The sequence below is a fragment of the Pipra filicauda genome, unplaced genomic scaffold (assembly GCF_003945595.2).
Source record: "Pipra filicauda isolate LSUMZ 115617 unplaced genomic scaffold, ASM394559v2 scaffold14_size4853619_pilon, whole genome shotgun sequence".
NCBI lineage: Eukaryota > Metazoa > Chordata > Aves > Passeriformes > Pipridae > Pipra > Pipra filicauda.
Window position 1 is genome coordinate 2258097 of NW_024103985.1, and position 15481 is coordinate 2273577.

The window sequence follows — 15481 nt, forward strand, 5'->3', positions numbered from 1 at the left end:
AACTCAAAGAAAGCTTCACGCAATGTTCTCCTGAGCCTGCTCTGCTTTCTGACTCATTTGGCCAAAGTATCTCCAACTCCTTGGTATATCCTGGGGACCAGAGTCCTGCAGTGGCCACTGCCACCCTTTGGTCGCCTCCTGTTAGGTGGCATTGTGCAAGTAAGAGCTGTAATGCCTGAATTTCTTTTACCTGTGAAGGTTTTTTTCGTCACTTTTGTGGTTCTTTGCTGGTCTGAAGCGTTGGAGTCACTCACCAACAGCTGTCTTTGTGCAGGGTGTTCCTGCCAGAGTCAGGGCCCAGGGAAGAACTCATGAGGTGTCTTATTCTCTCTCACACCTGAAGCTGCTCATTCAGCATCATTAAAATCACAGCTCTGAGAAGCTGCACTTTATCAGGAATCAATAAAATCTGTATGTATTTGTAACTGTTTCTCACTTTGATAAAGCTTCTATGCAGCTTGTATAGCCTGTACAAAATCTTTATGCATAATGCTTTCCCATAAGGTATAGAAAGTCTACATTTTACTTTAATCTGCTTTAAATTGTTCTTTAGAGTGCCTTGAAGGTTTTTCTTTGAGTATTTTTATTTTATGGGGGTTTTTTTGCTATGTGTTGGAAATTAAGATTTATGATATTTCAGGATTTGCACTGAAAATCTTAATGTTGATACTGGCCAAAGTTAATACTGTTCAACCATGAGGAAAAAATGAAAAAGGAGAAATACATCAGTGATCTCAGAAGTCACAGAATGATGGCAAAATACAGCTGGAACAGATCAAAAGAATTGATTTAGCTCACCTTCATGCTGCAAGGTAAGACCAACTGTTTCCATAGTATCTCTGACAAGTGTTTGTCCAGCCTGTTCTTCAGGGCATCCAACACTGGAGATTTCACAGCCCCTCCCTCCTACTCCTCTGCAAGGAGTGTGTAGAACAGATTTGTTTGTTTTCACGTGTCCAAATCCCTCTGTATTTCCTGGCTTATCACTCCTGACTCTCGTTCTGCTGGTGAACTCCCCAGGCACACCAAAGTTTCATTTATTTTTCTTAAGAATGTCCTGCTTCACTTGTTTCTTAACCTGTGTTTGTACGAGCCTTAGAAATTATGGCTCATCCCGGGGAACTTCAGCCCTATGGGTTTCATCTCTGCTTCAAATAAACCCACAGAACAACAAAAAAAAGCCTTTCTAGTAAAGGACTTACGGATAGACATGAAAGAAAATTTAATTTTGTATTAGTTCTAAGTGCAGAAATAAGCACTGAGTTTTGTAGCTGGGTGATGTATCAAATATTCCACAAACAGCAATAGAAGAGAAGCTGTAGCACCTAAACCTGGTTAGATCGTTGGATATAAGTCATGTTTGCTGGCCTGTGCCACCCACAGTATTTTTGTTTCTGCTGCTATAATGGCTACAGCCTTACAGCACTTCTCTTGTCATGAAAACATATCCTTAATGCCAACTATTCAACCCTCTTCCCTTTTTCTAATAAGAATGCACTTTCACCCATGCTTCCTTAATTTCAAAGTTTCAATGGAAAGAGAAGCACTGACGCTGCTGGCCAACCTTTTGATACCTAGAGAAAACTTACAAACCTAAAATAACTTTGTTAAACTTTCTGTCTGTTTGGTCAGGAAAGTGCTAAAAGAAAAAAATATCTAAATGCTTTTCCTTTTAATGTTCTAAGGAAATGGGTACAATGTACTTCAAGCTGTCATTCACTCATAGGCATCCACAGTTCAGTGAGTGTTTACCAGTTAAAAGAATGTTACAGGGCCTGTAGCAAGAGCTGTGTGTGGAGAGTTTAGTGCAACAACACTAGATGATGACATCCATGAGAATAAACACTAACAAACAGTTTTTAAAATCAGAACAAAAAAAACAACAAACCCTCTCTGTTGTATATTTTGGGTTTGCTCAGAATCACAACCTCTCGAGTTACAAAAGCACAAGTTTTCAGTTTAAGGAAAACGTATCGTAGGCTGGGTTTTCCCTGGAAGTTGAGTGGAGCCCTGATGTGTTTGAGTGAGGGGTGACAATGGAAAGGGGTGTAGTTGTTAAATGCCTTCTGTAATTCTTCCAGCCCAGGAGAAAGTGCTGTGGTGTGTTACCACAGCTGGACGTGCACACCATCCCTCGAGGAAAAGAGAGGATTTGTGTGCTGCAGACCTTGAGAAACAGCAGGACTGAGCCTTTTCTGCCTCATCCCCACCCAGTACATCAATAGAGGTTAATATGAGGATGATAGTCTTTTAAATAAGCAATTTTTGCACTTTTTTTTTTTTTAAGCCACAGCTGGTGATTTAAGCAAAAACCTTCTGTCTTTTGAGTGAGATTTGTGTTTTCCTGCTTTTGTCTAGAACCAGGGGGCTCCTGTGCTGTATTCCATAGTCACTTGGCCAATTAGTATAGCCCATTATCATGCTTTGATTGTAGTACATTAAGGAACAAGGCAGGGGAGGAAACATATTCTTCAGTCTCTTTGAAGGTGATGCAGTTGGCAAATGATTTTTTTAAAGTGCAAATCAAACCCAATTGCACCTATACACATCTGAGTAGTTCCCTGATGCAAGGGCCAGATGGATTAGCTTACACAGCTGTGGGGTGTTTTTTGCAAGTGATTTAAATAAAATCAGTTCTACAACTACTTACCTGGGATGTCCATTAGAAGCCAGAAAAGCTAGCACTAAAATTTAAGTGGATGGATGTTGATATATCAGCTGTAATCACCTTATTAATAATGTCTATTAGTGACAGAGAAACAGTTTGACCAGAGGGTCGTTTTAATCCAGAATATTTGTTGGTGTGTTGGTAGGGACTGTGATATTAGAGAAGTTTTACAAAATCTGTTAGATTGATTCTTACAATACTCCTTTCTATGATGTTTGCTAAAACATTTCAATCCCAATTATGCACCAGCTCTCTTGCAGTGAGTTAGTGATTCCAAGGAAAACAAAGGAAGAGAACTGTATTACAGATTGTTTGCCTTCTGCAGTGTAAAGCATTCTTTAGATGATGATTTCTCTGCTTCTATTTAGGTAGTTAGCAATAAAGATTTTTAACTTCAGCTTATTTTTCGTCTCCTGGTAAATGTCAGCTACAGCCTTTGACATAAAGCCATTGATCTTTGGGTTTTGTTAAACTTTTGCCCCACCGCAAAGCAGCCCTTCCCTGGCCCTTTTTTGCTGCTCTCTGCCTAAGCAAGACAGAAAATCCAGGGTCCTTTCAGGGGCTGCAACATGGGAGGGGGGCAGAGCTTTCTCCCTCCTTACTCCCAGGGCAGCAGGGTGGGAGAGCTGTGCTGGGGGAAACCACCCAGAGGGCTTGGCATGGGCTGCCCAGCCACGGACCTCTGTGCTTTTATTGACGTGGAAGTGCTTTAAATGAGCGCTGGTCCATCCTCAGGCTCCTCAGGAGCAATGCCCTGGCACTGATTGTCCTCCCAGAGCTGGGTCAGCGACTCTGTCCCACACACGAGGTGCCCGGTGCTGCCCCTGGGCTGCGCTGGGAGCTCTGGGACTGCTCAGATCAGGTTTCCAGAGGGTCAGAGGAATAAATTCAGAATTTGTTCCTGCAAATGATCTCCCAATGTCTGCTTGCAATTTGCTGGTTCCACAGAAAATGTTTGGCAGGGAACGTGTTTGCTTGGATTCTCACAATTGTTTTGGTAAGCATATTCTTTCCCTTGACAGGCCCCTCTTGGCAAATATTTCGAATTCCTGCCTTTCTCTTTTTACATTTTAGCTTTTCTCAGGATTTTTAGCTGCAGCTCTCTATTATTTCTAAGGGTGGCTCTGCATGTCACTGCATTGTCACTACATGATGCAGAATTCCTGGGGTTTATGCAGAATTCCTCTTCCTCCTTCGGGATATCGAGGAGATTGTGGCTAACAGTAACGAGGGAAGAAGTCTGGAAAAAACCTGGAGGGAAATAAGCAAAAGTCAGACTGGTCATCATTAAGTGGGAAGCTAAATTTTTGAAGAAACTGAAATTCAAAATTTTCAAAATTATTCTGTTGTAGGTCCTCAGTCAGGATTACAAACAAAATTCGTTTTTTATTTCAATACTGAGATTTTGTATTATTAAACTTTGGTAACATTGGAGCATCCAGGCAGTGTGAATGTCTTGAGGTTTCCAAAGTTAATTTTTGATCTCTTCAGTCCTTGGACTCTTGAGTTCCTCTCCACTTGCCAGTCATTTGCCAGGAGCTTGTTACCACCAGAGGCTTTGGAAGTTCAGAACACATCTGGGAAGCCAGCTGGGTAAATCAGGGCCACAGCTACTGCCAAGTTTGCTGGATTCCAGCTATATAATACCTATATAAAGTGTCAATGGAAAACTGTTTCATCCTAAAAGTTATAATGAACTCCAGTCAGGAGGCTGGTGCAGAAGTTGCCATCAAGCAGCAGAGGAGTAAGAGGGATAATACACTGGAAGAAATAGAGTTGACAAAAGGAACCAGGTGAATAAGGTGAATAAAATATTACTCTGGTTTATTTCACTGAAAATAAAGATCTTGCAGAGAGCTGAAAGCAAGATTTTATCATAGCAGAACAAAATAAATGAAAAATATCAACTAGATCTAGCTGCTATTTTTCTTTTACAGGTCAAATGCTGATTACTATTTGTGATATAGTTCAGAGTGTAATTGAGAGATTCATAGAAATACTTATATGTAATTATTTTTATGTAAAAAAGTAAAATAGCAACTACTTTAAGAAGTCTTTTCCCAGGGGTTTGTTTTTACTGGTTTTGTTGTGCAAGTTTGAGCAAATCAGTGAAATGGTGAATGCCTCAGTTTCCCCTGCTAGACACAGGCATGGTACAATCAATGCCTCAGAGTGCCATGTGATTTAAACCAGTGGTTTTTTTAGAGGTTATGCTTCTTCAGGCTGAACTACAATCTGTTATTTCAGTAAACAGATCTCAGCTTTCCTTCAGAAATTCCTGCTCTGCTTTTCCTGAGCATTCGAATTGTGAACGCTTGTTCTGGCTTCGATTCCTCTGCGAGTGTGCAGATTGCTACGAGCAGTAATCTCTCTTTTTATCTGTTTGCTGAAGCACATGGACTCGTTTCCACTTGTTCCTGGCTGGCTGGTGTTAGGACCCAGAGAAGAGACAGCAGCAACGTGATATATAAATAGAGAACCAGAATGGGACAAAGTTTGAGGAGAAAGCATGACATCACTCAGCCTTGCTCTCCACCCAAAAAGATCTGGGATGGAGGTGCAAACGTGAGCTGGACAAGAGAGGAGTTTGCAGCTCTTTTCAGCTCAGTTTCTGAGGGAAGAGGGAGAGTTTTCCGCCCGATGTGCTATAAGGAAGTGCATTTTCTTGCGAGCAAAACTACGACCGGCTTCGGGTCTCTGACAACGTGAAAGCAATTGCAAGGAAAAGGCAACCGTAGGAAGAAAGTTGAAAACAAGATCTTTTCTTTTTTGGCTGAGATTGTGACAGAAATATTTGACTCCTTTCCACGGAACGGCACAACTTTCGGATTTGATGCACGTTTCTTTTTAATTTTCCTCCAATCGTGGGAATTTATTTGCAGTTAAATGAAGATATCGAAGTGTGAAGCAGGAAAATACTACTTAAAGGGTCTGGAAGGATATTTCGCCGTCGCTGAAGGAACAGACTTTTTGAACCTGCATGGAAAATGACCTTTTTAATACCAAAAGCAGCAAAGGAAAACTTATGATTGAAATCTTACAGGAGTTTGATTTCAGTTGTACTTTTAACCTGAAATAGACCATGGAAAGTTTATTATCCCTGCTCTGTTGTCATTATTCTCTGCTGATTTTATTGCAGCAAAAATACCAGGTAATGTTCTGAATGTGGTCAGTATTGAGATATACTTGGATTCCTCTTAGCAAGTTTTGCCTCATTATGTCTCATTATGTAATATTTTATGTGCAGGTGTATGGAAACTATTCCCAGCTCCCCAAACACCCAGGTAAGGAATGCTCTATTTACATTTTATGACAATGTGCTTAAATATTCATTTGCTTTTTTGCTTTGTATTTCTTATTCTCTTAGTACCTCCAAAAAAAACTGTGATCGTGTGTTTGAATGTCAGCTCAGTATTAAAAATGTAATAGTCTAAAGTATCAGACTGTCCCAGTCATCTTAAATTCAGCAACCTACCTATTGAATATTCTGCATGGAAATATATTTGCAGAAAAATAGCTTGTATTTGCTATGTGGAAAAATCTTGTATACACTTATTAATTTTTTGAGTGTGTTTCTCTGAATCAGACCTCCACACAGACTATTTTCCTTTTTTCCCCTCAATGTTCAGCATTTTCAATTCAATGATTTAGTGTTAGATATGTCAGCTTGTATACTTTGCAGTACTTTGGCATGGCTTCAAGTCATCTACCCTCCTCCCAGCCTCCACTCTTCAGTTTAAATCAGTCACAGGGCATATTAAGGATCTCTCATCTGTTTTCAATGTAGAAAAAACTTATTCAAAGCTTATTTGGGGTCTGTGTGTGTAACTGCAGAATTCTTCTGTTTATATAAATAGTTTAACCTCAAGCCTCATGGTGGTGTACAAGCACAATTTTACTGCTTTACCAGTTCATGTGTTGCTTTGTGCTTTTTAGTTTTAACCACATGTAATTATTTTCAAGTCAAACACGGAGATCCGTGGAAGTGCCGTGTTGGCTGCCAGTGCAGCAGCTTCAGCCTGATTAGTTTCTTTTGTCCCACCTTTGCTCAAAAACAAGAAATACAATCCCATTCCCTGTGGATGAGGATCACTGGCTTCTGGCTGGTGGAACAACAGGGGGGAAAAAGCCTCCTGCAATGAGGGGGGCAAGTTACCCAGCCCTGATTTTGGAGTAGAGTGTGTGTGTGTGAAGCACAGCTGCAAGAGATGCTTTCTGGATTTGAACCAGGCTGCAAAAAAGTCCTGTGGTTTTGTTCTAATCGGTGTAGTTATCTGTGGAAAGGACATTGCATTCAAAGCAACAGGTATTTGTTTCCAGAGGTCTTTTGGTTGAAAGTGGGATAACAGCACAGCTTTGTGGAGTTCAGAACTGGGAGCTGGGAAAGCCACCAACATGCAGCGTGGCTCTGGGCAATTTTCTTTGCTGTATATCTGTTTCCCTTCCCCCTTTTTTTTTTTTGGTCTCTTTTCACAGCTTTTAAATGTTGCTGCTTCTTTTGAGTTTGATGCCAGCCATGGCAATGCTTTTGTTGTGATGCTACTGCTACTAAAATGCTTGTGCCATGTTGTGACACATTTTTTGGCATCAGATAATTTTCTCCCAGGAGCTTCCTTTTCTCTTTTTCTCTCTTTTTCTAATTATTTTTTTCTACCACCTCTCTTAAATCCTTTTTTGTGCCCTAATACAAAAGGGAGATGTTAATGGGAGCAAGAGATGTTTGCATATAAGCACACTGTGAACCAGCAGGTGTGGTCTGTGCTCTGCAAATGGAGCTGGGAGTTTGATGAAAGTCAGGTGGAGGTATGTTAGCTCAGGTTAGCCTATGTGGATGCTCTTACTGCCACAGAAATTTATACTTTTCATTTCTTTTGCAGCAGCCAGAATATGTTCTTTGAAGATAGAAATGCAAAAGGTCTTGTTCCTATATCCCGTGTTCTCAGCCTGCTTTGCCATGATCAGCTTAGTTGAGTTTGGGTTGCTTGGAATTTCAGATTGGATTTTGTATGTGCTTATTCTGTGTCACTGTTCTCTTATGCTGGCAGCACCTTTGTCCTTTCACTAGCAGTTTTGCTTTTTTCTTCCTAATAGTCAAAGGAAATATGTAACCATATTCCCCTAAAGGTATCCCCATCTTATCTACTGATGCTCCTGCTCCCTCTCTGTGGGAAAACCTCTGTACAACTGCAAACATTTAGTTAGGTGGGCTAATAATAGATCCTGGTCAATTATGAGTCTTTTGTTAGATATCTTTGGTAGAGTTGAGTTTGGAAGCAAGTCTGAGTAGTTTGTGTATCCTCACAAGACGCAGAATTTCTTTTAGTTCTGTTTCCTCAGATCTGCAATTCCTTGCTGTGATGTTTTAGCAATTCTATCCACTTTGGATGCATAATAAAAATATAAATCCTAGGATCCCACCTTCACACTTTAGTGTCACACTTCAGACACTAAACCATGAGGGTGGAGGCCATCAAACTGCTCTTCTTTGGGTGCATTTGGCAGTTTAAGGATGCAAATAAAATTTTTGCACCCTTATATCTGTGATAAAGAAATCCTGTTTGTGTCCAGGACATTAAAATGATAGAATAATTATAAAATAGGCAAGCTGTTTTGATCTCAAGAGTAAAGAAAGGTGTAGGATAGTCTGCAAATGTCAAAGGACATTGCCTGTGACTTGTTTTAATTTGCACATCAGGTGTGGGAAGCTTTTTCTGTGGTGTATGACAGCTGAAGTGGGTTTTAACAAACTTACCTCTATCAGCTTCACACCTCAGGTTCTTGAAAGATTACTTGGGACTGAAAAATGATTGTAGGTCAGAGAATTACAGATATAGTGTAATATAAATATTTGCTCTCTTTGCCCCTCTCATTCATTGTGTTCCTCCCCTGCACCCCCAAAGAAAAGATTAACTCAAAGCAGTTGGGTGATGTGGCATCATGGTGAACAAAACACATCATTCTCATTTGCATTCACAGTAACATTTCTGTGTATCTGTATCAACCTTCTAAAACTTTCTCAGATATGGGAGATTATGAATTTATTTCAGCACAGCTGGTTGAATTGATTGTTTTGAGAATAAAGGGTTTCTTGCAGCTAACAAGGTAACAAGAAATTACAGCTCATGTTTTCCTACATTGTTAGGGCTCTGCTCTCAAAATAGAACTGTTATCTTAACAAAAAATTTGGTTGTTTTGGGCAGCCTGCTTCTGACTAATTTTAAATCATCACATCTAAAATCTGTTCAACCTCTGGTCAGCCAGACTGTGCAGATAAAAGTGCCAGTGGGAACCAGCAGATATTTCACCTTTGTCATCTTGTCCACCTGTTGCTAAAGAGGACATTTAGGAAAACAAAATGTTCTCATCAGCCACAAAGAGCTGTTCTGGTTTTGGTGCAGTGGGGAAGGTTCTGAAGGAATAGCTGATGAGGCCATGTGGGGAGGAGTGAGTGCTCTTCCATATGGTGCTTAATATTCTGGAAGCTCTTCTCTCGAGGAAAATCAAATTCCTTCTGTTAAAGGAAGTTCTGCTGTACTGCTGCTGAGGTGAGAGCTGTCTGGAGGCATCAGGAAGGCTGCACTCTGCTGTAATGGTTGTGCAGACACCTCTGCTCTTATCTGTGGTCCTGCTCCTTCCTGGTGTCTCCCCACGGACAACCAAAGGAGAAAAAGTGCTTGGATTAATATAAACTCAAAGTGTTGCACTGATTTTCCAGTGGATTTTGATGAGAGAGTAAGATGCCTGGGAACTCCATAGCATCTTCTCCTACTCCCTGGAGCTGCAGAGAGCTGAGTTACCTCTGGAGGAGGCAGGAGCAGGAGTAGTTTGCTATAGAGACAGTGCTTTGTACTACCCACCATGTGCTTGAAATCTCAGTAAAATCTAGAAATTACTCTTGGCTGACTCCTCAGCTGTTCCTTCAATGAATGCTGCTGGATACAAGCAGAGATTTAGTCAGAGATTGTTGCACATTTTAAATAAACTAAAACAAAAATCAGTTGAGTTTTAAAGCAGTTTTCTTCAGTGGTTAATCAGATGGCTTTTTTCTACTCCACTGTGTTGATTTATGACCTCACTTATTTACCACACTGGGTGTACAGAAAATATTTTCATTTACTTAACCAATTGACCTCCTTTATTGTTATTTTTGGTTGCACTCCTCGTTGGTCTTGTCTTTAACAATCTTCTCAACTGTGTTTCTTGCAAGGGTTCAAAGTTCTTGCATCAGCTTCCCATTACTGGCCATTGGAAGATGTGGATGGAATTCGTGAGTTTCGGGATGCGAATGGAGGTAGACAAAGGATTCACTGACAATGGCAATAACATAAGTATTTGTGGCAGTCTGTAAGTAAAAGAGGAGCAGGAGAAAAGAAAGGGTTCAGCTTTTGTGCCACAGCAGTTTCAGCTTTTTTTTTTTTTTCTCAGCTAGTGTTTTTGCAGTGCTCTGATGTCCAAATGATATCTTATTTGTGAACTGATTTTTATAGAGTATTCTCAGAGGTTTTATGGGCTGTCTGTGCATTTTTAAGGTTATAAAGAGAAAAGGTTTATGATCCAAAGAGTCATTGAAATCACATTGTTATTAGTTGGTTTGGTACATGTATTGCATGCACTAGTACACTCAGTGAGTGAGATCTTGGGCTATGCCAGCAGTGCAGATTTTGATTTTGGAAGGAGTTAAATGCCCAAGTTCCTCATGCACTTTTAAAAATTGCATGTAGAATCCATAGAAAGAGAAGTGTAAGCTCTTATCTGGATACTTCTTACTCATTTTTATCTGCTTTTGGGTATTTCCTTAAAAACAGTATTGCAGCGTTAGTTCATATTAATTTGGTTTTTTTTCCAATAAGGCAAAACTCACTGATTTGAAGAGTCTGTTGTGAGGACTGCAGGATCTCAGAGGGAATGATATTAAAGGGCAGTCTGGTTGGATTCAGCCATTCTCTGGATCTGAGGTTTCACATCAGGACCGAAAAGGGGGTGTGGGGCTTTCCAGGGATGTGGAGGTGATGTCATTAATGGGGCTCCAGCAGAACCACCAAGGTCCCTCAGGAATTTTCACATGAACTGTTTTCTCTCCTCTGATGGTTCCAAGTTGTGCTGGTTGTGCATTCCCCAGGATTCCTCACTCCAGGGCTGCCCACCCTGGTAGCTGAGCTGAGCTGTTTTGTGCCAGTGCAAGGAAGGGGCTGTTGTGACTTTAATATCTTTATCCAGAAAGAACCACTGCAGAAGATTAAATCAGGAGTTAGAGACAGCCTTATGTGAAAAATGTTACCAGAAGTGCAAAGTTATTGCTATTTATTACACAAAAATGGCAATATCAATCTCTGGTCCTAAGTCTGAAAAAGATCCATAAATATTTAAACCCTTTTATTGCAGAGGTGTTCAAGTATTTTAAGCTTAAACTTTGACCTATCTTTCCACAAAATTTCTGAAAGGAATGGAATTGGCTGACCAGAAATATATCTGGGCAATATTCTGCTTCCATTAGGAGCTGATGGCACCATTCCTATTGACTTCAATAGAATAATAATTTGGATTACAAAAAATTACCACATGAGTTCTCTAACAGTGTGTTAAAGTCATTTTCTGACACTGGACTTCACGTAGTTTCAAAAAAGTCAAAGTGTTGCATATCTAGCACTGTTTTGGCAATCATGTTACAACAAAGTTGTTTGGAAAGTGCTTGAAAATGATAAATATAAAACAGAACTCTTGGAAAAATGACAATTAATGTCAGATTGTTTTTCAAGTTTTGTTAAATGACATTATTTCAGCAAAATTCAGAAATCTTTTTAGTAGTATTTTGGCAGAGATAAAGCAGAACAGATGAAGTTCCTGATCCTACAAACCTTCACTTACAGGAATGGGACTGGCTCACAAGAGTGATCTCTTTTGACTCCTATTATGACATGGTGTTAAAAAACTTCATAAATGAGCCAGCTGCATGACTCTGCTGAAGAGATCTGGAGGACTTTGTCGTACAATTATTTGCAGAGGGTGCCAGGAGCCGAGTCTTTATCTCTGCAGAGCAACTCTGGCCATGCTGAGTTCTTTCCTTAATTTTGTAGTGGATAACTCAAATTATTCTCAGCTGCTCATATTCTGTCTGATAAGACACAGATATCATCTCAACTGCCTCCAGCAGAGCTTTTATGTATCTGCCTGATATTTGACTTTGATATGCAAGAAAAGTTTTCTTTATTGTTGTAATCGACTGCAGGTGACAATTTGCTTGTTTTTGATACCATTCTGATGACACAACTCTTCTGTTTATTGCTGGAGTCTTTCTTGTTTTTTCCACTCGTCATATCATGCAATTATTTTCATTCCATGTTTCTCCTCTTGAATCCTTGAAGCATCATAATCTGTCCGTCACGTTAATCCATTTTATTTGTTGAAGTCATTGTGCACAAAGCCAGATTTATATCTCTCAATGCATTTGATGTTGTGAGAGCGTGTCAGCAAATTAATTTTTGGTTATCTCAGCAGTGGAAGCAATTGAAGGGAAACAATCAACTCAAAATGCAGCAAATAAAAAAAAAAAGTGGCTGTATTCAGGTTTTCCATCTGACCCCTTGTTTCCATGCATTTTTATCTTGAGGGGTTTGTGTATATTTTTCTTTTTCTTTTAAGAGCATTTGTCTTTTTGTTCTCTGAGCTCAGATGGACTAAATCTGAAATCAATGTCTCTCCCTTTACCTTCATGGGTTTTCCATCAAGCTTTATTTGCCTGCCCAGGGTAAAAAATTACAGTGTGCCAGATACTGTTAAATTATCAACATCAGAAAAAAAAATAGAGAATAAAATTTTATTGTCAGATATAAAAAAGTTGGGGCTTTTCTTATGTTTAGATGGAATTTTTTGTATTTTATTTTGTGCCCCTCACCTCTTGTCTGTTCATTGGGTACAAATAAGGAGAGTCTGGCACTATTTTTACATCTCCCATGGAGTGTTTGAACACATTGAGAAGATCTCTGAGCCCTCAGATCTCCAGGCTGAGCAGTTCCCAACATTCTCAGCCTTCCACTGGACTTGCTCCAGTATGTCCCTGTCTTATACTGGGGAGCCCACAACAGGACATGGGATAGAATTGCCCATAACTTTTGCACCAGTATAATGATTTTTATTATACATGCAGAGTTCCTCACCAGCAGGAATACATTATAGAGCCCTTCACCTGCCATTGCATTTTTTATATTTTTTTTCTTCTCAGTAACTGTGAAGAAAATATTGTTTTAGTGACACTGGATTTGCTTCTTTTGTGCAGATCCCAGGTAGAATTGTGGGATCATTTTAAAGGCCACTGCTCAACATCTGTGCTTTGTGCTGAGAGATATGAACTGGTCAATTCATTACTGATTGTGTTGATTCATTGTTTTGCTTATTTGCTTGTTTTCTTTTGTTGTTCCACCCAGCTCTAAGAATCCACAACTTCACTGTGCTTCCTTCCCATAACTCTACCTTTGTATATACCAATGACTCTGCCTACTCTAACTTCTCTGCAACTGTAGGTGAGGATTTACATATTTTTTTTTTTGTTCTGCATTTGTCAAGCTTGGATGGTTCTTGTAACATTGGATTCAAAATTAACTGAGTTTTGGTTCAAGTGGTTGTGTGGTTTATGCTCACACTGTCACACGTGCTTGGAAAAGCATTCCTGCAATGTTACCTGGGTTGCTCCCAATTATTAGGAGAGGAGGATGTGCCTTAGTGGTCCTCCAGAACCTAAAAAATTTCTGTTAATCTTATTAAAACAGAGATGATGTTTCAGAGGAACATATAAGAATAAATAGGTTGATTTTTTTTTTCTTGTTTTCAAGGCTAAAACTCCATTTTTAACTGTTTCATAGTATTTTTTAAAGGTCACGTTTAGAAAGACAGATGCAAACAAATTTGCAAAGCCTGGAAGGAAGACCTTGTCAACCACGACAACTTTGATTCACATGAAGTTTTAAAAAAAAAACAGGGAAGCAAAAATCTGCATATATATGTCCATTTATTGATTGTATTTTTCTTTAACATCAACACACTGGGAGATAAAAGGAAGAACAGAAAATCACAACTCACCAGGCAGAAACCTGACAGGCTGGAAACCAGTTACATTTACAGCAGCATAATATTAAAGTCACTTAATTTAAGTCACTAACATTTATACTGTGTAGGTGCAATTGAAATAGGACCTCTTGTCCACTTTATGCTTAGGTATTAACTCACATCAAGTTGTTGGAAAATCTGACCTAAGCAGAAGGATGGAAATGGTGAAAGTGTCATTTGGGCTGCTCAGATACTGAGATTTTTATATTGGAATACTAAACCTACGATTTTTTTACTCTCTAACAGTAAAAGTATGCTGGCAAATGTGAACTCTATTAATAATGAACTTCACATGACACTAATTCCTTTCAGTCCTTTCTTATCTGCTTTATAGACCATTTGCATAGTTCTCACATAATAAAATATGTTCAATATGAACATTATAAAGAGTGACATCAGTGGCAAAGGAGATGCTATGGAAACAGAAATGCATTACCTTATGGGATTTATTCTGGCTGGATTAACTTCTAATTCAAGTGCCTCAGGAAGAACTTAGAAATGCTTGCTTTGCTCCATAGTGCACACTCACAGTTTTAAAAGAAACCAAATTTTTTCTGTCAGTTAGAGGCAGGACTTGGTGATTTCTTCCTCAGATGAAGGGGAAGATACCCGAAAACTGATAATTAAGTACTGAAATAAGAGAATATTTCAACCTGCATTCAGTGAGGGCTATGCCAGGCTGTTGCTGTGTCCTTGAGGGGTGTTATCCTGCCCTGGGACTGCTGCCCTCCTGCCTGGAGGTTGTCTGGAGTTTGGAAAGGAGATGTTGTGTTGCCCATGTCCCTGTTGCATAAAGGAAGGCACAGGCTGGGAGCAGTGACAGCAGGATTGATGGTTGTCACTCGAGACAGATGGTCTGTCTCTGACTGACCCTGTGCCAGTTTTCATTAATTAAAGAATTTCTTCACTAACTCAGCCTAACAGTAAGACACCTCTAGGATGTGTCCGGTATTCAGAACTCTGGAAAGCGTAAGGTTTGTTCAGATTACTTTAAAATAATAATTTTGGGGTGTATGGGTTCTGTTAAACAGTCTTAGTTAACCACAGAGCTGAGTGACAGATATAATATTTACAAACTTGAAAGAGGTATCTGTATGTTTCTTTAAAAATACAATAACAAACCACCAACAAGCTCAAACAAACAAAAACACCTAAAAGAAAAACACGCAAAAGCAACAAAAGCAAACACATGGTCGGAACAAGATAAACATCTGAGGTGTAAGAGCCTCTTGAAGTTTTGATGTAAATGCTAAACTATATTTTGCTTTTCCTTTAGATATTGTAGAAGGAATGGTGAACAAAGGAATTTACGTCACTGAAAAGAAAGGAGTTACCTTTCTCTTCTTTGGAAGCTACCAAAATTCTTGCATTAGTAACCCAGAAGTTTGTGGACCTGAAGGTGAGAAAATTTATTAATTATTTTTTACATTTCTTTTGCTGTCAAATTATGTAATTCAATACTCATTGTTTCTTTCCTCGTTGGAATGAAATCTAAAAATCTGATTTGACTCTTTTTTGACTTCTAAAACAATTGAGTGTTGATTGCTGAAAATTTAGTCTTTTCTAACTGCAGTTTAAATTAGAACTGGTCACCAACTACTCAGAGCAATGTTTTACAGTGTAATTAATTCAAACAAAGCCAGAAATAAACTTACAGTGTCCAAAATCTTACCAGTGGCAACAATTAATTAATTCCTACAAGATCAGCAGTTT

The 15481-nt window shown here is 39.3% G+C and overlaps 1 protein-coding gene across 1 annotated transcript in view; it reads left to right on the forward strand.

Moving 5' to 3' along the window:
- The first annotated feature begins 5735 nt into the window (after positions 1 to 5735).
- Positions 5736 to 15481, forward strand: part of ADGRD1 (adhesion G protein-coupled receptor D1) — a 135188-nt gene continuing 125442 nt past the window's right edge. Inside the window, exons 1-4 of the mRNA XM_027733162.2 lie at positions 5736 to 5819; positions 5916 to 5952; positions 9876 to 9959; positions 15045 to 15167. Coding sequence (XP_027588963.1) covers positions 5751 to 5819; positions 5916 to 5952; positions 9876 to 9959; positions 15045 to 15167 — 313 coding nt within the window. The 5' untranslated portion in view covers positions 5736 to 5750. The remainder of the gene's footprint in view (positions 5820 to 5915; positions 5953 to 9875; positions 9960 to 15044; positions 15168 to 15481) is intronic.